The following is a 25,697-nucleotide window of genomic DNA, read 5'->3' as shown; positions in this document are numbered from 1 at the left end:
TTTGTCAGGAGATGTAGTGATAAGACAAGGGGTAATGGTTTTAAATTGGAAGAGGGGAGATTTAGATTAGATATTAGGAGGAAATTCTTTGCTGTGAGGGTGGTGAGACACTGGCCCAGGCTTCTGAGAGAAGTTGTGGCTGCCCCATCCCTGGAAGTGTTCAAGGCCAGGCTGGATGGGGCTTTGAGCAACCTTGTCTAGTGGAGGTGTCCCTGCCCATGGCAGGAGGGTTGGAACTCGATGATCTTTAAGGTCCCTTCCAACTCTAACCGTTCTATGATTCTATGATACTTCATTGCAGGGGACAGATGTAACTTGGGGCATCAGGACAGCCCGGAGCCCTGGTACGTAAGCAGTGCTGCTTTCTGCTGAGCCTCCTGGTGCAAGAGTATGAAGCAACGCAGTAGAGTTTAGCCGTGTGCATTTGATAGGATTGCTCTAGCTGACGTAACTGTAGAAACAGTTTAAGCCAAGGATGTGTTTTATTCCCCTCCGCTGTTGAATGTGATGCCTCCAGGTTTGCTTGGGAAAAGGGCTTTCTCCGGCGTGCTTGGTGGAGGCCGAGGGGGCGGTGGGATGGATGGGGTGGCACCGCCAGCTTGGTGGAGGCGGGCTGGTTTGTATGAATCTGCTTTGGCAGGGATGTTTTTTCTCTTGTGCTTAGTGAGGGTCTTTTTGGTAGCACATTTTGCATTTAAAAAAAAAGAAAAAAAAAAAAAGCTAAGACTTGATAAGGACTTATAAGATTGAAAAAAAAAATATATATATCCTTAATTTCAAATTGATCATTTACTTTCCCAGTTTCAGTGGGGTAGGGAACAGCTTCGCTACAATGATACTTTAATTTTTCTTTTTTTCTACTTTTTATATTCCTTTCAACTTCTTGTTGTGGTCAGCAGTGAGCTGTTATAAAAGGGGCCAGCTGGGACCAGTGTTTTTCAGTGTCACGTTTCTCCAAAGGCTGCTGCTGAGTATTAAGGAACGTGCATTTTCTTAGAATTAAGTTGTAATCCAGATCATCCCCACTCGGGACATCCCTCTTTGAGGTGTACTTCTCTGATGGCAGAGAAAACAGTGGCTTTATCTGTGGGATTTTAATTTTTCTTAAACTAATTGTGCGTCAGCTCCAGAACCTGACCCGCTGTGAAAATACAGGGAATGTGAAGCTTTTTCTTGTTGATCACGTCATTTATTTAGACTGTAAACTATTTACAATGAAAAAATCACCTATTTGTTTGTTTTCGCTTTGGCTTTTTTTTGGGGGGGGGGGTGGGGGTGGTGTATGTTCAGATGATTAGTCTTGTTTGGAACTATGTTATAGTTCAGGACAAAACAAATATCTTGGTGGTGTTATGTGTAAAACTTAAAGCGTGAAACTGGTTTGGGGAATATTCTTGGGAACATTATACATCATCTCAGTCCTGTTGTAGGAAGGGTGGGACTTTTTCCAGCTGTGGACGCTAAGGAGATCGTGTCTTTGAAATCACCCGAAAGCTGTGTGTTCAGCGAGGTTAAGTATAGCTGTAGGTAATAAAACAGATGGGGGGGGGAGTGGGGAATATTATCGGCAACAAAATACTTTTCAATTTCAACAATTTAAAAATTCAGGAGAAAACCAAAGTGCTGTGGTTACAGAGAAGTGCTTTTTAAATGCCCAAGCCCAAAAATGTATTTTAGGAAAGACTGATGCGTTGACTGTTAAGGTTATATAGCTCTTTCCATCACTGGTCCTCCTTTTGTTTCCATGGCAGCACAAAGGATAACACTGTTGCAGCTGCCCGTTGCTATTGGAAAATAGATTTTGGGTTTGACCTAAATATCTGTTTAATGTAGTTCTTGGTGACAAGTCATGGTTTTTCACATGTTAAATATATGTGTGGCTCTAATGAGTTTCAGCTGAGATGCCTGATGCCTTAAAGAAGCTGACTTTCACTGAATTTCACTGAATTTTTAGAGTTGGAAGGGACCATGAAGATCATCTAGTCCAACTCCCCTGCCGAAGCAGGATTGCCCAGAGCATGTCAGAGGATGTCACTCAGGACTGCATCCAGGCGGGTCTTGAAAATCTCCAGAGAAGGGGACTCCACACCCTCCCTGGGCAGCCTGTTCCAGGGCTCTGGCACCCTCACCGGAAAGAAGTTTCTTCTCATATTTGAGTGGAACCTCCTATGTTCCAGCTTGTGCCCGTTGCCCCTCGTCCTGTCACTGGAAACCACTGAAAAGAGTCCGGCTCCCTCCTCCTTCAACCCACCCTTTAGATACTTATAGGCATTAATAAGGCCTCCCCTCAGCCTTCTCTTCTCCAGGCTAAAGAGTCCCAGCTCTCTCAGCCTTTCTTCATAAGGGAGATGCTCCAATCCTTGAATCATCCTCATTGCCCTTTGCTGGACTCTTTCTAGTAGTTCCCTGTCCTTCTTGAATTGGGGAGCCCAGAACTGGATGCAGTATTCCAGTTGTGGCCTCACCAGTGCAGAGTAGAGGGGGAGAATGACTTCCCTCGACCTACTGGCCGCACTCTTCCCTAGGCAGCCCAGGATTCCGTTGGCCTTCCTGGCCACAAGAGCACACTGATTGCTCATTGTCATTTTGCTGTCTACCAGGACTCCCAGATCTTTCTCTTCAGAACTTGACTCCAGCAGGTTTGAGCAGTTTTCCATCTCATAATTAGCAAGAAGGATTTGCCAGGGATAAATCTGACCAATATCAAACATTTATGTTGGAACTGTAAGAGCTCATGGGATTTTATCCTTTCTGAGAGCGCTGGGAGGAATGGAGGAGTCTTTTAAACTGACAGCTCACAACAATCCCTCTTGTTTTATGATTGTAATTGAATTGCTTTGGGGGGGACGACTTAACTTTTCCTCATACTGATATGGATGGTTTTCTAAATGTTTTATTTGTTACTGCTTTGTAGTTATTGTTTGTGTATGGAACTGAATGTATAAGCAGAGAGGATCCATATCAAAAGCTGCCTGATTTCTTTTAAAGCAAGTATAAGATGAATAAGAAAATTAGTATATAAAAAGGGCCTTTTGGAATATGGCACACTCTTCCAAATAATATTTTATGCAAAGCTTAAAAATAAGCACGCCAGAATGGTTTTTCTGTTGTAGTGTGTTGGAATTGCGTTGGTGCTTTGACTTAAAGTACTGGGAGCTGAGTTGGAGAGGATGTATGCCGAGAGATTACCCCTCCCCTGAAAAATGCATGTTTTATTAGTATCACAAGTCTCGACCCAAAAGTTGCGTGTTTCCCTCTTCGCTGAGAAAATTAGCACACGAGCTTTGGGAAATACGTTCTGAAAGGGCTCCTTTGATACGGCTCCACCAGAGAGATGCTTGGTTTTATCTGCATCTTCATGGACGAGTGGGAACTTGTAGGAATATTTTCTGTGCCTGGTTGCTCTCAGGTTTTTATTTCAAAGAAGGGAGTAACTCTAACTATTGCTTCTAACGCAGAAATTATTGGGGGGGGATCAGGGTGTGATGCAGTTATTGGTATTTTAACTTCATTCATGCGTTGTTCAGGGCTCCTGTTCTTATCAAAAAAGAAAAGGATCTTTTGCTGAGGGTTTCCAGAGAAATCCCTCGGTTTTGCTTTTTTTTTAATAGCTTTTCCTCATTTAGAAGGACGGCAAAGGGACTTTAGGATGGCCTCAGGGAAGCTCTTACTAAGAAGCTTTCCAAGAATCATGGAAGATTTAAGTCTTTTCATGTTATACTGCGGAGACATCTGCCTGCTCTTCTTTTGGACGCGTTTGCCACGAGGTTTTCATCTCAATCAGACAAAGAGAAATCTGTGAGCTTCTCCGGTTTTGGATTAAATTGCTAGTCCAGGGTGAGGCATTTTGGTGCCAGTAGAGGACAAAACAAGGTTAGTGGAGCAAGGACCAGTGTGGGTACAAGGAATGAGGCAGCGGCTCCTGACAGCGGGCCGTGGACTGCCATGAGAGCACTGGGGCAGTTCAGGCTGTCCCAAAGCATTAATCGACAGACAGACTTTGTTGGCGCGTGTGGATTTTTTTTTTTCTTTTTTTCTTTTTTTTTTTTTTTTAAGCGAAAGGGAACCCAAGGATGGTGAGGGTGGTGTAAGTCTAATTGGCCCCAGTTAAAAGTGTTTACTCTGTGGTCTGATTAGCTGCCTTGCTGCTATTGCCCGTGGCGGCAAATTGAGTTCATTGAGGTTAGCAGAAGGCCTCCAGCGTTAAAAATCAAGTATGGGATGAAACAGGCTGCTGAACACCTAAGACAGGCTATTCCTGTGGTTATTTCTGTAATTGCTACAGAACTTCTAAGGTTTTCATATTTGACTTCCCTCCCATCTTCTGAATCATGGGCGGTTGAATTAACCTTGAACCTGTTGTCTCTCAATAACGTTGTTTTGCTAATAATTATTTAGGTTTTAGTGGTTGTTACTGGTGTTTTGAAGAAGGAAATTTGTTTTTTCTATTTGAAAAGTTATTCTAAGCAGGACTTGCGTATACATGTCCCGGTTTGAAGTAAAACCGAACCAATTTTCTGTTCTGTAACTTTACATCCTAGCTCGGCCTCCTCTAACTCTCTGAAATTAACGGCACATTGGGGAGAAAACTGCTCCTTCTCAGAATGATAAGCCCAATGTTTGTGCTCCGTGCCAAGGGATGGTGTGCAGGGAGGCCCTTGCTTATCCTTATTGCTGTAACAACCAAGGGCAGCCAATTTCCTTATTTGCCCCCTTAGAGGGTCGGAAACGGAAAAAACGTAAAGGGGTCACATCGGTGGGGAGGAGTGGACAGGAGAGGTGACCCAAACCTGACCAACTGGGGTGTTCCATCCCATGTGCCCCATGCTCAGTATAAAGGGTGAGGGATCAAAGGGTCAGCCCCTTCCTGCGATGGCTGACGTCCAGAGAGGACTCTGTCTGTTCATCTGCCTTTGATCCCAATCCGTGTGTTCCTGACTCCAGAGCTGGAATCTGGTTCCCATCCGTCGCAGAGTCCAGTCTGGGACTTCCCCAGTGCCTGCCGGTGACGTGACCGTCATCCTGGGAGCTTGACACGGTTTTGTATATACTGTATCTATTTCATAATTTTCATCTTTATTTTTATTTTAATATTAATTCTTCATTGAAGTACTTTAGTTCATTCTAAACTTCTGAATCTCCTTATCTCTTTCTCCTCCTCTCTCCTCTTTTTTTTAGGGGGGGGGGTGAAGGGGGGGGGTAGGGCCATCTGTCGGTTTGGTTTTGGTAAATTTGGCCGAAACCACACCAATACAGAGTGGTGAAATAGCCAGACCTCCTGGGAAGTCTGCTGCTGCGCTCTGCCACGGAGTCCGTGGATCTTGCCAAAAGCGGCCATTGAGTCCCAAGATTTCACCACAATGTTGTGTTAATGGGAACCAAAATAGCATGTACATCTGATTCTTAATATTGGTACTGATAGCGAAGGTTCCTCTGGCCGGAGCTAGGTTACTAAACTGAGGTTTGAAAATAGCCAAGAATCTTATTGTAGTTTGTGCTTTGGTGTAATGATGTGTAAGTGGAACCGAGAAACTCAAAATGTAGAAATTGAAGGGGGAAAAAAAAAAAAGGAAAGGAAAAAAAAAGAACAAAGGGAAAAAGAAATAAGAAAAAAAATGATGGCTGTTTTGTGGAAAAGCAAACTTGGTGAATAAAATGCAATTTAAACTGTCGTCTTGGTGCACATTTTAAAAATAAATGATTGACACCATCCATATTTGAAGCTTTTGATCATTGATGCAGAAGGTAAATGAACAGGACATACAACTGTGATTAATTATTGACAAGTCATTCCTTTCATATGTATAGTCTGTAGTTAGATGTGAAGGTTGAGTTCACTTGAATTCCAAAGTCAGAAAGTAATGCAAACAAGACTCCAGTTGATCAACTTCATGCATGTGGTTCTATTTATTATGCAAATCTCTTCCAATATGTTTAAATCAACATGCGGTAGTGGGGTTTTTGTTTTTTTCACCAGAATATGTTTATGGACTACCCAATTTGTGCTTTGCATGCTGCAGTCTGATGCATCCAATATTTCATAATCATGCCATAGTTATAGGTTTGGGTTTTTTTTAATTAAAAAAAAAAAAAAGGCAAATCCCCAAGCTTGTTTGTCATGTTCTGTCTGCAAGTATTTGACCTTTTCACCTTAACTTCTATGGGTCTTGGGATTAACTCAGAATAAATCACTTCTTTCTGAGGTATTTGTACTAGAACTAAATTGGTTAGCTGGGTGCTTCAGCATCCATACAAATGATGGTACATTAACCTCTTTTTGCTAAAGAGACCAGATGCTGTTTCATGACATGTTCTGGTTTTAACTGTCGTTATTCCTTGTAAACATGCCAGTGTAAATTATACTTGGGAGGGAAGATCAACTCGTAGATCTCCTAATAGAAATGTGTTGTTTTGTTTTGCCTTTTTTTTTTTTTTTTTTTTTTTTTTTTTTCAGAAGGGCAGTGGAAGACCTTCTGTAATTTAACTACAAATAGTATTCTGAAATTTTAGTTTAAATTAGTTGGGTTAAGGTCATGCTTTTTCTGTTTCAACAGGCATATTTTTGCAATAAAATGGTGCTTCAAATACTCTCAACTATTTTGGACACTCAAAACTCCTGTACGTAGCAATAAGCATGTACTTAACAAAAAGAAGGTAGCTGTGTCAAGAAGTCCAGCACCTTGTCAAGTTACTGTTATTATATTTCTTTTACCCTGTAGCTGATGGGAATTAAAGTGCATATATTTCCTGTATTGAGGGTACAGGTTGTCTGAGACCAGATTGTTTTGGAAAGTCATTGTGTAGGTTCTTGGTGCAGTTCAAGGAAGGAGGGACCAAGCAGGCTGAATAAATCCCTGTCCTCAGGCTGGATCGTTCTACCTCTATAGTCAGCTGCCACCCTTCTGCTTTGTCTTTTGGCCTCTTGGCTTTTTGGAAACTTACCTTTCATTGCCTCTCCTATCTGATTTCTGCTTTTAAAATGTAGAGATCTTACAATTTTTTTTATTTTTTTTTTTTAATTGAAGCTTGTTGACATTAATAGGGAGTTCTCATGTTTTGTTTCACAGGCATAATACTTGCCTGAGACTAATGGTTTTCCTCAATACCTGAGAATCTGGAGATAAGCTGAAACTTCCTTGTATTTTATGGCCATGGCTAGTCCCTGGAGCTTTTCAAAAGATGGATTGACATAGTTCTTAGAGACGTAGTTTAGTAATGGGGGGAAGAGGGTTGTATGGTTTTCTTTGGTTTTTTTATCAGAGTTAGGTTGATGGTTGGACTAGATGATCTGAAAGGTCCCTTCTAACCTAGACAATTCTATGATTCTACGATTCTAGTTCTTCCTGCTGCTGAGTGTTGTAGATAAAATGGCAAGTTTAATTTTTATCTCTTTATCCATCTTCTAAGTTGTATCCATTTATCCATCTTTTGCAGATAATAATGAAGAAAGGAATTATGCATGCACAGGTATGGGGAAGGGAGAGACAGGCATGTTCAAATCATGCTATACAAACGTATCATCAAACCGTACAAATGCATAGTTCTGGAATTAATTGTCAGGAGAAAGTGTTTTGGAACAGAGCTTTGGAATATAAATGGTACTTAGGGTTATGAAGAGAAACACTGGGTAACTTCGATCTGTCATGCAGTTACATGTAATTAATATCTAGTAAAAACCGTTTCATGGAATCGGGCTTAACTGGAACAGTCTTTCTTGATCTGATACCCAGGTTTTTGCAGTCAGTTCTTTCCTGTTGTGGTTGGGCTGGAAGGCAATTTCTGCTCCTTTTTCACTGCTTCCCAAGCCAGCAATAGTTCAAAGCAAAACCATGAAAATTGGTAGTTTACTGTCAGGGAAAGTTTGGGAAGGATTCCCTTCCTGTAAAAGACTATATCCGGTTTCTGGAGCTGGCGTTTGATTCCTGCAGTTTTAGTCCTTTACGGGCTTTCCAGGGAGTGTTGGAGAAGCTCTGGGACCTGGAATAAGGCAGTGACAAGGGTGGTTGTATGTTCAGCTCTGCCCTCTGACAGCAGGAGAGGAGCCCGAGTGTCCTGGTTTAAGCCCAGCAGCCGCTTGTGCAGTTCTCCCGCTTCCCTCCCCCCGAGAAGGGGAGGGAGAAAAGGAGGGAAAAGGAAAGGAAGAAACCAAACTACTAGTGGATTGAGATAAAGACAGTTTAATAAAACAATGATGAAAAAGGATAATAATATCTTGTACATTCTTTTACCATTATTGCTAAAGTAATACAACACGAGTCGCTCTCACCACCTGGTGGGTGGGTTGCCCAGCCTGTCCTGAGCAGTGATTGCGGATTTACAGCCCGGGCCAGCCCCCATTCCTACACTGAACATGACGCCTATGGTACGGAATATTCCATGGCCATTCCATTGTTCTGTCTGTGCTCCTTCTGAGCTGCTATGGGAAGCTGGAAAAAGTAGTAACAACTAAAACAATATGCATTATTGATATTCCTTTCTTACCGAATCTGAAGCACACAAAAGCCACTAGGCAGAAAGGCACTGATTGTCACCTCAGTTTGGGCACTCCTATCCACGCTTCTGTGATCCGATACCTTCCATTGCTCACTGTAAGGGAAAGTGTTCCATTCCACAGGAAGCTAGGAAAACATCTAGACCAAGTTGTCGTCCCTTTTGAGTGCCTTAATCAGAAGGCTTCTAGAGCAGGACTCACAGGCAGCGTTCCTGAATTTCAATTGCTGCTGCTTTGTCTGCATTTCCAGTTATTTTCAGCTGGGCGAGCTGCAAAAAGATCTTCCTGACTTCTCTGGTCTGAGGCTTGCATTTTCATGCATTTCTGGTTTTCAGATTGTCTCCTGGCTGGGGGCAAGAAAACAGGGCAGTGGCTGCTCAGCTCAGGTATCTGTACCTGGGCGAACCCCGTGTCCCTGCCTGTTTAAATGGAGGGACACCTTTGACTCCAGAAGTCTTTGGACTCAATTGCTGCTGGTTTGTGGGGAAAAAATATATTCTTACGTGTCTCCTGTCCTTCAGTAAGTATCATCTGCTGGTAGTAGTAGTAAAAGGATACTGCCAGAGCTGAATCTTTGGTCTAACCTGGTGCAGCCTTTTTATGTGCTGACGGGGTAGTTTCTAAGCCATGCAGTGAATAACGTATATCCCGGCTGCACTGAGTTACTTAAAAAGGAGGAATGTTTTTGGAGAAGAGGACTGCAACAGCTCGAGACGTACGTTTTTCCTCTTCACCCGGACTCTCAAAGCACAATTCAGACTTTGCCATCCTCTCTGTCCTCATCTTTCCCTTTCTTGGCTTGGAGCCTTTGTTTGGTCTGAGACTGTGATGATGTTTGACAAATCCTTCCCTGCTATGTCAACATAAACAGCTCTTTCTGAGCTCAGGATGAGGTGGTAACTGGAAGGTGCTGTTCATTTCCACCGTTTGATAGCGCTTCAAGTCGTTGAAATCATAATATTTAGCTCTAAAATGCTTAGTTTGCTTTTCCCAAGTGTATTTAGTAATCCTTGGGCTTTCTTCTGTGGTAAGAAATACTGATATAATAATGGAGGAAAAAAGAAAAATACTTAAGCAGTATTTGCTTTTTGAAACCTTTACTAGGTAAACCAGAATTGACGAGCTTTGGGTTGCGGAAAAATTATTTGTGTGCTGCCTCATGGTCAGGCCTGACTAACACGAGGCACTTGTTTTAAGTGGTGTACAGCCCCGTTCAATAGAGCCATAAACCTGGGACTTCAGGTATTGATCAAATTGGACTTCTTCAGATCATGCAACAGGAGCCTAGTGACCATAAGTGTCTTCTCTTGCCGCTGGAATACCGAAAGGTTTACCCAAGCCTTTAGAGTATCTTAATCTGCGGCTTTATTTTTCCTTCTCCTTCCAGGGAGTGAGTGGGAAGCAGCTCAAGATTGTAATATACTAAAATACTTACTCTTTCCAAAGTGTTTTCGTATAAATACGCATATCATAGAATCATAGAATGGCTAGAGTTGGAAGGGACCTTAAAGATCATCCAGTTCCAACCCCCTGCCATGGGCAGGGACACCTCCACTAGAGCAGGTTGCTCAAAGCCCAATCAGCCTGGCCTTGAACACCTCCAGGGATGGGGCTGGTATCCAGCTAGTGCACACAAGGTTCTGTTTGTAACTGAAATAAAAGCGATATGTTAAATAAAAATGGAGAAAGCATCCAAATTCATGGCTAATATGTCTTTTTGTAATATTGAGCAAAAGTAATGTATTTCGTGGGGAGTAGAGATGCAGTGCAAAGTACAAGTTTGCCTTGAGGTTGTTTTTAGTTGGGTACTGGGAAAGCTTGCTTACAGCTGATGGTTTCTTAAGTTAATGAGGATACCATCTAGGGTAGGAAATTGCTTCCAACTTATTTATTCTCTAGATCAAAAGATAAATAACCTTCTCCTTTTCCTGGTGGGTCTATCGGAGGGGAAGCAATGGCTTGCAAAACCTTTACTTGCTTACGGACAATGTGGTGAGGTGTAACTTTTCACCTGTTATTTTCTATAACATTAGGGATTTGTTGTAACACCAGGACTTCTTCAGTGCTGTTTAAATACTGTGGAGTTGCATCTAATCTGCTTGGTAGGAGCATTCCGTGCACGCGACACGCGGTTATTCATCTGGTTTGCATGGTTTTGGAGAAGGTTAAATCAACGATTTGGAGTAATGCTGCCTGGGTTTGTAATGGAAACGCCATTACCTGTTTGCTTTCGATTTCCTTCCTTTACAGAAGGAACAATATGATAAATGTTTTTGGAGATAGAAAAAATGGAGCCTTATTTCTATTCTTTTGGTGTGGAATTGTCAATGAGGATGGTGAGTGCTGCCATAAGGACTTCATTTCTCTTGGGGGCAATGATGAACTTAACTTGTTGGTTTTCCAGAAATCGACCTCCTTCTGCCCCCAAGTAGTTTTTATTTAATTTCATAGGAAGTGGCTCTGTGGTTTATTTCTCTCTAGATTGTGCTACTGAGAAATAGCATGTTTCTGGAATAAGCCGATACTCTTCTTACCTGGGCAGGGATGGCGCTGGTAGTTGCAGTTGTTGACATGAAGTATGACGTGCAGTAAAAAATAGCGTGTTTTTAGAACAGGCAAATATTCTTGTTTACCTGAGTGGCGAAATAACTGCTGATGGTGGCGACCGCAGTTGCTAGATTTAGCCTGATGAGCCATCCAGGGCTTTTCTTGTAGAGAAAAAAATGTATCGTGGTGGATGGGAAGCAGTTTAACTGCGTTCTGGTATTCTTGAATTTTTATATAATTTATCCAAGCTCCCAGTGTTTTTCACGTTGGACTGTCAGTCTTGTAAGATTGGGTGTGACTTTTAGTCTCGTGTCCCCAAAGTCTCGGCGTGAAGTTCTGTGCGGCAGACCATTAAATGTCACTGTACTGATTTTGTGAATGTTGTCCACTTTTACAGATGCCTTTGTAAATAGCCAGGAATGGACACTAAGCCGATCTGTGCCAGAACTGAAAGTGGTGAGTTTATATTTCTGAATTCTTTTCTATCTCTGAAAATGTTATGCACAAGTGAAAAATCTTGTAAGTTTTGTTGAATCTACTGTTGGGAAAAAAATATGGAAAGCAATTCTAAAAAGTAAAGCGTTTTCCTTCAACAAAACTTTCTTTATGGAATTTATGTATTTTCTATTTTTGTAATCATGCATCTATTTGTATTGTATTGCTGTTTCTACTTGTTTGGCTTCATGAGCCAGTTTCCTAGGGTGGTCTTTTGAGTAGGGAAGTCTTACGCTTCTGTAAGAAAAAGCTTCTTCTTTATCACTGTAGTAGTTTTTCAAAATTTCTTCAAGGACCAAATACCTTTTCCCCCTCTCTCAGAAGAATTAAACTGAATTTATATGGAATAATTAAAAAAAAAAAAGATTATTTTGAAGATTCATATAGTGAACCAAAACCTACATTTTACTATAAGAATGAAGAGTGATCTAATAGCTGCTTACAATAACTTTTCCCTTGGCTGAGCCGTTTTCCCTATAGGTGGAAGAAAAGGCAAAAATAACACAGAGAGAGATTGGGGGAATTTTCACGTATTTGTCCTTTGAAACGTTATGAATGTGGAGGCTGGAGATGAGAGCTAAAACCTCCTCATAGTGGATACCAAAATGACAGCTTGTCCACCATAGCGGATACCAAAACGACCAGCGGCACAGAGCTGTTCAGGCCAGATCACTCTGATGTTTACCACATGGAAGTGTTTTAATTAAACACAAATCACTTTCTCAAACCCTACGAAACGACTGCGGGACACGAGATGGAGAACTTGGTAATGCTTTCGGTAGGCGTCTGCTTAGCTCCTGTTGTCCAGCTGGAGCTGGACCATCTGCTCGGATCCAAGCACCCGTTTGCTGAGTGGCAAAGTGAATGGGACAAAACCATCGGAGTTTAAGAGTGGGCAGCTGGGACCTTGCTTCACTAATCCATTTCTCATGTGGTAGATGTCTTTTTCCAAATCTGAGTTGATAATAGTGTTTGCGGAGGGGAGAGAAAAGCATAGGTCCCTTAACATGATAAATGCACTTATCACAGAATGGCATTTTAATTGAAGCAGCTTCCTCACGGCTGTAGTTACGTTTCTGTTTTGATTTTAGCAATGCACGAGGTAAGTAAAAGAGAAATAGGACAGTCAGTGGATGTAGCTATATAATACAAGAAAGGCCTGCAGAGCGTCACCAGGTTCAGTTCAAGTGATGACATAATTTGGAAGACAAATATCTCTTAAAATAGCTCACACAAGAAAATATGAAGAACGTAGGACTGGAAGGTGTTGGTTGGATGTGAGTCCCGTCTGCTGTGGCATTAGCCAGCTTATGGTGTGGAGGATCTGGAGAGTATTTCCTTGTCCATCCCTTCCCCTTCTTTTAGCCCTACCAATTCACAACTCCCAGCGATAAGCTTAGGGCTCGCGGGTGAGACCAAAGCCGCAATTATGCGTGTAATAGAGAACACAAACGATTGCAGAGCATTAGCTAATGGCCTCAGGATACAGGTATTTCTGTGATTCCATGGCTGTATTATGTGAATACTTTTCCTTGGGTATCTTGCCCCCATGTTGTGTGAACCAGTGGTAGGAAAATAAATTTCTGCTGAACGGCTGCCATAGAGAATTGATTTTAAGTGGTCAGCATGCGTGAGTCGTCTGAGGCCTCAGTTTGTATCATCCTGGATAAAAGAACAACTCTTACCATTACAAAAATAATAATTCGATTATACCACTGCAAATTACTGAAGCTAGCAGCACCAGCTGTGGCTGTGAACTTACGTTCCAGCAGAAAGGGCAAATTAAGGAGCTCCTTCTGAAATCCACTCCGCCTTTCCTGGACATCTGCCCTTGGGAAGGGGTTGGTGCAGTGGGTCATCTCCGTGTCCTTCTCCTGCTTCCAGCCTCGTCCTTGGCTCCCGCTGGTGGCTGAGGAAGGCAAGGGCCACGTTAAAAGCCAAACCTGCCTCTTCTGCCACAGCGCTATCGTTACGTTCACCGCCAAGGGTAACCGTGGGTGGGTGGCTGTGTCGGGGGTGTGGGAAGTGTGGGGTATTTGCCCCCGCCGCTGTGCCGTGTGGCGATGCAGATGGGGGGATGAGGCTTAACATTGCAAGGTTATGAAGGAGCCCCAGCTTTAGCTGCTGGAGTGGGCTGTGCTCCTCAGGAGAAGATCATAGAATCATCTAGGTTGGAAAAGACCCTTGGGATTGTCGAGTCCAACCATCTATCCTACTCTACAAAGTTCTCCCCTACACCATATCCCCCAACACCACATCTAAGCAACTCTTAAACACATCCAAGGATAGCGACTCGGCCACCTCCCTGGGCAGCCTGTTCCAGTGTCTGACCGCTCTTTCTGTGAAGAATTTCTTCCTAATGTCCAGTCTAAACCTACCCTGTTGCAGCTTGAAGCCATTCCCTCTTGTTCTATCGCTGTTTGCTTGTGAGAAGAGACCAGCACCAACCTCTCTACAATGTCCTTTCAAGTAGTTGTAGAGAGTGACGAGGTCTCCCCTCAGTCTCCTCTTCCTCAAACTGAACAGTCCCAGCTCCCTCAATCGTTCTTCGTACGACTTATTCTCCAGGCCCTTCACCAGATGGTTATTAGCTCACCGGGAGAGATTGTCTTCTCCGTAGAGGCCTGAAATTGAGGTGGTGGTTTGATTTTTATAGCGGCTGTTGTTACACCCTAAGGCTCTACAGAAGTTTGAGGGGAATGGAAAGGAACTCTGGGAGAGCAGAGAAAGCACACAGCATTGCAGTAAGGAAAAGCCAATGGATGTATTTTTCAACATACTTCTGAGGAAAGTCTTTCCCTCTGCCTCCTTTTTTAGCAATATGCGTTGGGCTTGATTTCTGTCCAGTTTTCAGAAGGATATTTGTTTCTGCTGATCAGATGCTATCACAGAGTTTAACTTATGGATGTTGATGCTTCTATTCCGGTCAAGAGCGTGCTGGGCCAGCTGTGTGAGACCATTCCTGAGCGATGGTGGTATTCCTGGATCCCCTTTAGCCAGATGTAAAATAAGGATGTGTTAGGCAGAATAAATACGAGATCTTTTTGGACAAAATAATTTTAATTTGTTCCAAAAAAACCCATGCAAAGCGCAGTCAGGCTTCTGTGCTGGGTAGCTTTAAAACGCCAAATTCCATCGATACATTTATGCATTTCTACAAACAGGCTTTAGTAGGATGAGGGCAGAGTTGTTTGGATTTATTTTATCTGGCACATGCAAATAAATGATTCAGTGTTGCACAAGTCGTAACTGACAGAGCGTTGCGTTGTAGCCTTGTTAGTTGAACTTTCCCGTTTCTGAACTGGGTTAGGGTGGTATTTTTGTTCCCTAACATGCTTGTCATAACTGCGTGCATTTCAGATTTATCCATAAATAAACAGAAATGACTTGGATTGTTTGTATATAAAACATGACAGGAATATGACTGCTCTGAAAACACGCTGGCGTATTTGTCATACTGTGAGGGATCATCCTTAAAACAAGTATTAATCCTGATTAGGAAAGTAATTGTATTGGAATTCAGATTTTTCCAATGTAAAGTTTACTGCTCCTGATTTTCAGAGGTTAATAGCATGCAGAGATCTGGCCGATTCTGCTAAATTTTAATTTCATGTGCTGGTTTCATAGCTGGTAGAAAAGAGTTCATAGAATCATAGAATCGTTCAGGTTGGAAGAGATCCTTGGGATCATCGAGTCCAACCATCTACCCTACTCTACAAAGTTCTCCCCTACACCATATCCCCCAACACCACATCTAAACGGCTCTTAAACACATCCAGGGATGGTGACTCAACCACCTCCCTGGGCAGCCTGTTCCAGTGTCCGACCACTCTTTCTGTGAAAAATTCTTTCCTAATGTCCAGTCTAAACCTACCCTGTTGGAGCTTGAAGCCATTCCCTCTCGTTCTGTCAAAGAGTTGGCTGCCTTGTCTCTTCAAATGCAGGCACTGAGGTGAGATCTTAAGGAATCCTCTCTCTCTTTCCAGATGAGGAGGAGGAGGAGGTAAATGTCTCCTGAATGCTTTCTGAAGTAGTTGTCTAGCGAAAAAAATGAAGCCATGCTGCAAATGTAGATTTTATAGTCAGGTTTTGAGGAACGTTGCTTTGGGTTCATGTGATTTTTGAGAAGTTAACATTAGTATTCCAACACAGAACTATTGTGTTTGTGCTTTTTTCATGTTCAATTTTTTTTCTCCATTTAAGCCCCTAAGGAACTTTTGTCAGTTTGGTGGGTAGTTTAAAACTGATTAAAGCAAATCCAGGAACTCTATTAAGAAACAGATGAATATTCTGCTCAAGAAAATCAGTACTGCGTTATCTTTAAAATGCCAACACTTTATTCTCAATCTTGAGACAATCTGGGAAATGAAGAGTGGAAACTCACTGCCTTTCTTTGAGGATTGTCCATGGTTTTTAATAACATATCTTAAGGGAAGAAGACTCTAATTTTACTACATGAGTTCGTGCAGTGGTTTCATAATTGAAATTACATATCTTGCTCCTCTTGATCACTGCTTTCTGCATCAGTTTGTAGCATCGTGTTTAATAATGCTCTTCTGGCCAGGCATCTTTTGTCTTTGTGGGAGCCTGTATGAAAGAACGTACTGGAGAACCTGAAGTGCTGTAAAATTACATATGCTGATATGGTCCTTGGATTTCTTGAAAAAAAAATAACATAAAATTGTATTCTCAAATCACTGGACATCTTTTAAATATTCAGGGTCTCTGACTAAATACAGTGACACATCCTAGCCACGAGGAAAGGACATGGCGTGTTTGCTCTTACTGGAGCCCAGGTTGATGCTTTTTTGTTGTTTCTGACAGTTTTGCCCTCTGGTTATATTTTTGGCACAGGTCTAATATAAAATATCATTAATTTGCATACACGCAGGACTAATCCCTTTTAAATGAAGGTGTCAATATCTGCTGTGAAGGTGTCTGCATGACTGATTATATCTCCTGGTGTAATGGAGGCTTTTTATGGATGCGTTGGTGCTCTACTAGCTTTGGTATGTTGTTCCCAAAGGTCTAGAGTGACGACTTCTGAAGTGAAAACATAAGACTCTCTTCTCTCTTAGTATTTTCCCAGCAAACTCGTGTGAAGCTTGCTTGCTTTCCAATTCGTCAGGAATTGTGATGCTCAGAAAGTACCTTAGCCTGGCTATTTATCTGCAGAGGTATGTCTAATCTGTTGATTTCCAGACGGGATTTTTGGTTTGCTTGCTGGTTTTGGCCCAGACTGGTCATAATACAGAGCTGGTGGGGAAGCAGGAGAGGGGGACGCTCGCCTTGAGAATGTGGTGTTGAGCTTCTGCTGTAATGAATACAGCCTACTGATGAAGAAAGCAGGCAAATAGCAAGCAGCTAAGTTAATCTCTTTTAAAACAATTGGAAATCCGTTAAAATGTGGAAAACTGTGCCTTGACCACTTTGATTTAATTTAAAAAAAAAACCAAACAGTTAAATAAGTTTTCACATACAAATCTTAACTATTTGAGTGGTCGTGAATCCTGAAGAGTGAGGAATATGTCATTCAAGGTGAAGGGAAAGAGATGGGAAGTGACCTCTCACTGGGAGGCTTTGCATGGAAAGGGAGAGGGTGTCAGTTCTGTGATGAGAAAAGGAGGGGTGCAGAGGCTGTTATTCACAGGGTTTCCTCAGGCATCACGTTGGGTTTTGTCTGAGAAATATGGAGAGTTATTTGAATATTTTGCTTGTATAGGGAAACATATGAGTAGACAAGCTTCCTGTAGTTTATTGGCATATAATGGAGGGAAAAGTCATTCACTCAAGAGGTTGTTTGATGTTTTAGGGTTAAAGGACAAATGTTAGAGATGGTATTTGCTTCCTATTACCTCTCACTGGATACCTGGTTGAACATTGGAGAAAGCTGAAGTTGTGGTTAAGTATTCAGAGTGGAAATACAGGATTTGGATGTCTGTGCAATATTGCTTTAGTTTTTGTTCTTTGTATGAGTAGATGGAAGTCCCAAGCTGTTTTTCGCCCCTTCTGATTATCATCCCTATACATTGAATGGAGGAATTGGGGATCAGTGTTAATAATAATAAAAAAAATTAACTAATAAATATTGTCGGTGTTCTTGTGACAGAATCTTAGGGCTTTACTTATTGCCCACTATTCACATTCTGGTTTGAATACAGCAACTTGTTTCTGTATTAATTCTTGTTTAGGTCTCGTCGTTTGATTTTCAGTGACACACCGTATACATTTCAATGCCCCTGGGAGGTGAAAGAAAAATCTTGAAAATGTGGGTGCTAGAGAGAAAGATCACTTTCACTTCTTCTACCACTCATGTGTAGCTGTTGTCTCTCATGTTGGCAAACCATGGGAGTCATAGTGACCTCATGTTGTAGTTTTTTTCTGAATAAATTGCCCAGAGGACTTAAAAAATCTGTGTACCCAAAATGTTTTTTTTGCTCAAACCAAGGGACCTTCTCTCTAGACTCTTTCAAAACCTCTGTTTTCAACCAGTAGGTGTGGGCATCTTGCAGGCAACAGCCTTGGTCACATTGCAGGTCTGACCTGCTTGCAGAGCAGGGTATGGAGAGCATACTAATGATTTAGGAGGTTTTGAGGAATCAGCTGTGTCCTTGTCTTGTCAGTATTTAGCATCCTATATCATGAAGTTTGGGTAGATGAAGTTGGGCACCTGTAGAAGTTACCCTTCTCCTTAAAAGGATTATCGGTTGCTTGTTCTTTTCTGTGAAGTTGCAAAAGTATGTCTTGTTCAGAGGGTATCTTCTGTAACTTCTTTTTTTCCTGGATTCCAAGTGAAGCTTGTTAGTCTTGAAGGGCAAATCAGATCTGATTAATAGGTTTGTCTCAGCCAGACTTGAGTGAAGCCCTGCAGTGTGTTTCCAGAGAGCGTTCTCCCATGGAGGTGGGATCTGAGAACGCAAGTGGTGTTTGCCTCGGTCACAATCTTGCACTCGCTTTTAGGTGTAAATACTAGCATGGCCTGTAATTTCTCTTAGGTATAGGTTAGATTAAAAGCTTCCAGTATGGTACACTGGTTTAAACGCTCTTCAAAGTCAGTACAAAGCCCAATAAGCAGATGTGTGTTGTCTAACCGCTTGGGCTGTGGCTTCCTTTTTACTTTTGTGGGACTGCTCTTCGATAGCAGCTGTGCCTGCTGTGGGTTTCCTGGTTTATATTTCTTTTTATATCTCTCTTTTTTTTTTTTTTAATTACAACCTGTTTTCTTTCCTGCAAACCTGAACAAAGAGAGGGTGAAGCTTCTTGTAGCACTAGGCCAGTGTAGGATCCGGTGTCTCTTCTTTTCCCTGCACGCCCCCAAGTTGGGTCATGTTTTTGTCTTGTTGGCTATTACTTTCGAAATCTGTTTTGGGGTTCCTGGTTTTTCTTTTTTTCCTTCGCTGTAGCTCCTGCTGTTCATCATGCTTAAAGCCTATGGTCAGCCCATGGTTTCTACCTGAGAGATGCAGAAAGCTGTGTCTTCTGTGCTTGCCAGAGCAGATGTAGCCACATAGATGGAGCTCCTGTGGAAGCACGCAGCCACCCAGGTCTCTGGCAGCAGGGAGTCTTTAACCTCTCATGGCTAATGGGTGGTAGAAGGGCTGACAGCTGTGTGAGGTGCAACCAGGTGGATGATCTCCTCAGCCTGGTAGCAGAACTCAAAGAGGAGGTAGAAAGGCTGGGGAGCATCAGGGAGGGTGAGAAAGAAATAGATTGGTAGAATCAGGCTCTGACCTCCCTGAGAGAAAAACCAGGAGAGCCACCAAAAAAACCCTGAGCTGAAGGAGATCTGGTACCCTCCCCCTGCCAGACTGAAGGCACTGGCCAGAAGGAGAACTGTGAATGAAGGCAAGTCCATGCTAGGGGTGGCAATCGAACCCCCTCCCTGCCCACCTCCCCTAACCAGGTGCCTCTGTACAATAGGTATGAGTCTCTCAAGGAGGTAGGGCAGCCCATGGATGATATGGAAGATGGTTCAACTAGGCCAGAAGAGTTGCCAGGACTGGCAAGGCCTACCCCCTGTTTAAAAAACACCTCCACAAGGAGGAAGATGTGGGTTGTAGTTGTGGGTGACTCCCTTCTGAGGGGATCAGAGGGCCCAATATGCCGGGCTGACCCTCTTCTTAGGAAAGTCTGTTCTCCTGGTTAAAGGCAGGGACGCCGAAAGAAACGGATGTATGTAGTCTGTCCATACATGGCTCCGTGGTTGGTGTCACCACCACAATTTTGGGTTTTTCAGCAATGGGATGGCCTACACGGCACCAGGCTTGCTGGCGTCAGATGGGGTTCGTCTTTCTGAAAGGGGGAAGCGAGTGTTTGCTCATGAGCTAGCGGGGCCCATTGACTGAACTTTAAACTAGGCTTGTTGGGGGAGGGGGATATTATCCGGCGTCCTCGTGACAAGCCATGGGATGATGCTCTGAGATCTGAGGGATGGGTCACTAGCGAAGGCCCTCAACCTGTTTTTCTGAGATGTGCTGGATCATGTGCTGCAGCACACTTGAAGTCTCGTGAAGGTGAGCCAGGAGCCCCTGAGGCAATAGGAACTGGGGAGACACAGATAAAACACCTCAAAGGAAGGCCACCCGAAGAGCAGCGTGAAGGAAATGCAGCCACTCCAGCCAGTAAGTCAGCTCCATCGGGTGCCCAGCTGAAGTGCCTGTATGCAAATACACGTAGCACAGGAAACAAGCAAGAAGAGTTAGAGATGTGCGCACACCTCCAGGGCTATGATCTTGTCACAGAGACATGGTGGGATGGCTCCTGTGATTGGAGTGCTGGAATGGAGAGGTACAGACTCTTCAGGAAGGACAGGCTGGGGAGATGAGGAGGGGGTGTTGCCCTCTATGTCAATAACCAGCTGGAGTGCATGGAGCTCCACCTGGGAATGGATGAAGACCCAACAGAGAGCTTATGGGTCAGGATTAAAGGGAACACAGGGGCAGATGATGTTACAGTGGGGGTCTGCTACAGACCTCTTGACCAAGACAACAGAGTGGATGAGGCCCTCTATAGGCAGACAAGAACAGCATTGCGTTCACAGACCCTGGCCCTCATGGGGGACTTCAGCCACTCTGATATCTGTTGGAAGGACAACACAACAGGGCACAAGAAATCCAGGAAGTTCTTGGAATGTGTTGATGACAACTTTCTTCTTCAAATGGTAGAGGAGCCATGCTGGACCTCATCCTTACCAACAAGGAGGGGCTGGTGGGGAATGTCAAGCTCAAAGGTAGCCTTGCCTGCAGTGATCATGAAATGGTAGAGTTCAAGATTCTTAGGGCAGCGAGGAAGGTGTGCAGCAAGCTCATTACCCTGGACTCCAGGAGAGCAGACTTTGGCCTCTTGAGAAACCTGTTTGTCAGGATAACACGGGAAAAAGTACTGGAGGGGCGAGGGGCCCAAGAAAACTGGTTAATATTCAAGGGTCACCTCCTCCAAGCTCAGGAGTGGTGCATGCCAACAAAGAGGTCAGGAAAAAGGGAAAGTCTGACTGGAAAAGGGGAAACATAACCCCCATTTTCAAAAAGGGAAAAAAAGAAGGCAAGGTGAACTACAGGCCGGTCAGTCTCACCTCTGTGCCTGGCAAGATCATGGAGCAGATCCTCCTGGAATCTATGCTAAGGCATGTGGAAAATGGCTTTGCCAAGGGCAAGTCATGCCTTACAAATTTGGTGGCCTTCTACAATGTTGCCACAGCATTGGTAGATAAGGGGAAAGCAACAGACGTCATCTACCTGGACTTATGCAAAGCATTTGACACTGTCCCACAAGATATTCTGGTCTCTAAGTTGGAAAGGCATGGATTTCATGGATGGACCACTCGGTGGATAAGGAACTGGCTGGATGGCCACACGCAAAGGGTTGCGATCAACAGCTCAGTGTCCAAGTGGAAGCCAGTGATGAGTGGTGTTCCTCAGGGGTCAGTACTGGGACCAGTGCTGTTTAACATCTTTGTCAGAGACCTGGACAGTGGGATAGAGTGCAGCCTCAGCCAGTTTGCCGACGACACCAAGCTCGGTGGCGCGGTCGACCCGCTGGAGGGAAGGGATGCCATCCAGAGGGACCTGGACAGGCTTGAGAGGTGGGCTCGTGCAAACCTCATGAAGTTCAACCAGGCCAAGTGCGGGGTCCTGCACCTGGGAGGTGGCAATCCCAGGCACAAATACAGGTTGGGTGGAGAATGGCTGGAGAGCAGCCCTGAGGAGAAGGACTTAGGGGTGTTGGTGGATGAGAAGCTCAACATGAGCCGGCAGTGTGCACTGGCAGCCCAGAAAGCCAACTGCATCCTGGGCTGCATCAAGAGAAGTGTGGCCAGCAGGTCGAGGAAGGTGATTCTGCCCCTCTGCTCCACTCTGGTGAGACCCCACCTGGAATACTGTGTCCAGCTTTGGAGTCCTCAACACAGGAAGGACATGGACCTGTTGGAACGGGTCCAGTGGAGGGCCACAAAAATGATGGGAGGGCTGGAGCAGCTCTCCCATGAAGACAGGCTGAGAGAGTTGGGGTTGTTCAGCCTGGAGAAGAGAAGGCTCCAGGGAGACCCTACAGCAGCCTTCCAATATCTGAAGGGAGCCTACAGGAGAGATGGGGAGGGACTCTTTGTCAGGGAGTGTAGTGATAGGACGAGGTCTAACAGTTTTAAACTGAAAGAAGGGAGATGTAGATTAGATATCAGGGAAGAAATTCTTTCCTGTGAGGGTGGTGAAGCACTGGCCCAGGCTTCTGAGAGAAGTTGTGGATGTCCCATCCTTGGAAGTGTTTAAGGCCAGGCTGGATGGGGCTTTGAGCAACCTGCTCTAGTGGGAGGTGGGGTTGGAACTCCATGATCTTTAAGGTCCCTTCCAACCCAAACCATTCTATGATTATATGGTATCGTAGGGTCTGGAGGGTGATGCAAGTGCCTTCCAGATGCTCTCTGCTGAAGTTTCTGCTTTATCATCTGAGGTGTTCTTGCACATCAGCCATAGAGATAAAGTGGGCTTCCTATGCAGCACTGTTACCCTTCTTTTTTTGAAGGTTGTTCTTGCTTGTAGAGAATAAATAATTGTTTTGCTCCCCATTCCTTCCACCCGTCCTTCCCCCGGTTCTCCCCGCCCCCCAACTGTCATTAGATTAGTTTAAGGTGGCACCACTGTGCTGGTGTAAGTAATTTTTGGTAAGGAGGATAGTTGCTCACCAATTAGGATTATGAAAATGGAATAGGAAGTGCCTATTAACGTGTGACTTATTCATGCTGCCTCTGTCATTTGGCAAACTCAGATGAGCAGAGTTCATTCTGTCTCCAGGGATCTTATGTTCTGAACCTTTTGGTTAGAGTCAAGATAAACATGTAAGAACAGAATAGGCTTAGGTTTGTTTAAAGGACAAAATAAGTTCCCATCTCCTCCCCCAAAAAGTATAGCATTCTCAGAGTTGGGTTCAGCAGCGGGGAGGGGCGTCTGAATAAGCAAACGACAACTGAGCAAGGAAAAAAAAAGGACAAAAAACCACACACAACATTTATTTAAAACGTGGAGAAGGTATGTTCTCCCAACCCTCCTGTCCTCTGGAGCGTGCAGAGCAGGGCAGGCAGCCAGGCTTGGATCTTGCTTGCTGCATCTCTCGGTCTGCTTTTGGTCGACGGTCAGGCCCAGGGACAAATCAGCAGGACTTGTACTGGCCGGCAACGCGAGGCTGTGACTTGAGAGGGCTAGCTTGTTGGGTATTGTGGGAGTAACACCGGCACGCTTCATAGCTCCCTGGCACCCCTTGTAAAGCAGGAAAAAAAACAAACTTCCGAGTCTTTGGCATTTGAGCACCTCTGGGAAGAAAACTGTTTTGGTGATGGGCTGCCTGGGTTTTTAAAAGAAAATGCCAGCTGACCAGCTTAACGGAAAAACCACATCTGCTTTAAGATTGAGTCCATCTATTTGATTGTTGGGTGCTCCCAGCGCTGCAGATGTTTGGGCATGGGTGGTTGGAGCTGTAAGCTTGTCGGTGAAGTAAGGGACTTTGAGTCGTGCTTAACGTGCCAAGATCTATCTGTGTGTAGCCATAGACGTACCATGTGTGGGCTGAAGTAGCAAGTCCTTGTGAGTATGAGATTTCCAGGGTGAGATTTTTTAGTGATGTTTTTATGTTTTTCAGTAAAGAGGTGGCAAGCTTGCTCCGAGCTTCAGGCTTCTTCCCCAAAGAACATCTGTGTGTTGCCTGATGTTCCCACTTAGCATTAGTGGCGAGGTGAATACAGGAGCGCCACTAGCATAAGCTGGTTCTGGTTTATATGTTTTGTCATCTATACGCTCTCCTGTAACCTTAAGTTTTTGGCAGATATTTTTATCTGTTTGGTATATTTCAGTGCGGTTTTATTGTGTGGGCTTTCTCCTTGAGTGCAGAGAAGTTATTTCTGCCTTAAGGTTTTGCTTGAATATACTGGTTTTTATAGGGATTAACTGAAGTTTAACTTTCTCCTTTCTTTCCCCAGGGGATTGTGGGCAACCTAGCGAGTGGCAAGTCTGCGCTCGTACACCGGTATCTGACTGGCACGTATGTCCAGGAGGAATCACCTGAAGGTACGTGGATATGCGAATTTCACTGTGGGGTTGGTTTTTTTTTTTCCCCACAAACTACATCTTTATCCATTTATGATCATGCAGAAATGAATCGGTAAAGAATCCAATTTACTATTTCAGCATTCGTGGAGATTTGTTTTGCTTTAACATTCTCCAGACTGAGATAAGTATATGATGAGTATAATTGTACCTTTTTCATAACTCCTTAGCATCCTTAAATACTTAGGCATCCTGTGGGAAGCTTCTGTTCCTGTATGGAGAAGAGTTGATTGCTGTCAGTCGTGCTGCTGCTTTCAGTTGGGTTGTTGAAAGCCCCAATTGCTGTATCTAGCACTGGATTTCTGCAGAATCGGGCCCTTTGGTTTGTGGTGTTGGGAGAATAAAAAACTTCACAAGCTTAAACTAAAGAAGTAACTTGTTCCTTGTTTAATATATTAACTCTTTGCTCTTGAAGTTTGTTTTGTTTTTTTTTTAAAAAAAAGTTCTTATTCCACAGAAAATTAATTTCTACCTGAAAACGTTGTAGTGTTTAACGTTAATCCAAGTTTATAGCTTGAGATCAAAAATATCATAGTTCCTTATAGAGGTGTATCTTACACTAAATACTTTTTGATTATTTTTTTTTTTATCTATTCTCCTTATGAATTTTTAAATCCAACTCTGAGACACTGAATTTCTGGTTCCTTCTTTTCCTTACTGGCTGTTCCATTCTTTGCAGATATGGATGCAGGTAACTATACATTGTCTTCATGGCAGCTCTTGTTTTGAAGAGACAGACGGCAGTTTCTGTACTATAGTGTTTTCCCCTTGTTTTGTGTATCATTTTGATTTGTTTCCTTTTGATTTCAAGTCTTTAGTACATCTCACTGTTTTGTCTCTTGCTGTAGTTGTCTTTTCAGCAATAGTTTGTAGCTTCATGCATTTACAATAACATTTGTTTCGAATTAACTCTTACCCAAGGAAGCTATTAAGCGTAACACTTGACGTTTTAACAGCCTTAAATTGTAGTTAAAACAGGAGGAGAGGGAAAGGGAGGGATGGACAAGGCTTTTTCTTGTGAAATTGCAGTAAAGTTGAAGTCTTCCACGTTGTAAGCTTGCCTTAAATGTTTTTGCTGCTTTGTAGCTAGGGCTGATGGGGTGGTAATCGAGCCGTGCAACAGAACTGCCTGTAGGTCACCTTTATTTTATGCCCCCTGCTTCTGGATGCTGATAGTGAGAAATGGTTCTGTAATATGTAGATCCACCGAATACAATAAGGCTTGAGCAAATAGGAATATCTCTGCAGAGCTCTTTCCTCATTTCATGAACACCAAATATTTTGGGGTTGTTTTTTTTCTTGTAAGATTCAAATGTATTGATTGTTCACAGGTTCAACAGTCCCCTCCTCCTAAACTATGAATGTTTTAGATGGTGTTCCTTGAGAGTGTTGCCATCTGTCCTCTTTGTCTTCAAGGATTTTTATTTACAGTGTTTGAGTGATGTTCAGAGTGTTTTTCCTGAAAGGATTAGATGACAAAAGCAGTGTCAAATCATTTCTTTGCACATAAGTGTAGCTGACAAGCCTCACTAATGACACCCATTCCATTTCATTAACAGTGAAAAAACTGGAAT

General features: G+C 43.4%; 1 protein-coding gene across 2 annotated transcripts in view; it reads left to right on the top strand.

The window, feature by feature from the left end:
- The window catches only part of AGAP1 (ArfGAP with GTPase domain, ankyrin repeat and PH domain 1), a 403,044-nt gene that overhangs the window by 112,840 nt on the left and 264,507 nt on the right, over positions 1-25,697 (top strand). For both annotated transcript variants that reach the window (XM_074145832.1, XM_074145831.1), the window contains exons 2-3: positions 11,436-11,494; positions 23,997-24,084. In XM_074145832.1, the coding sequence (XP_074001933.1) occupies positions 11,436-11,494; positions 23,997-24,084 (147 nt within the window). The remainder of the gene's footprint in view (positions 1-11,435; positions 11,495-23,996; positions 24,085-25,697) is intronic.

This window comes from Numenius arquata, chromosome 3 (genome assembly GCF_964106895.1).
Source record: "Numenius arquata chromosome 3, bNumArq3.hap1.1, whole genome shotgun sequence".
NCBI lineage: Eukaryota > Metazoa > Chordata > Aves > Charadriiformes > Scolopacidae > Numenius > Numenius arquata.
Note: the sequence above shows the minus strand (reverse complement) of the source record. Positions and strands in the feature narration are given on the sequence as shown.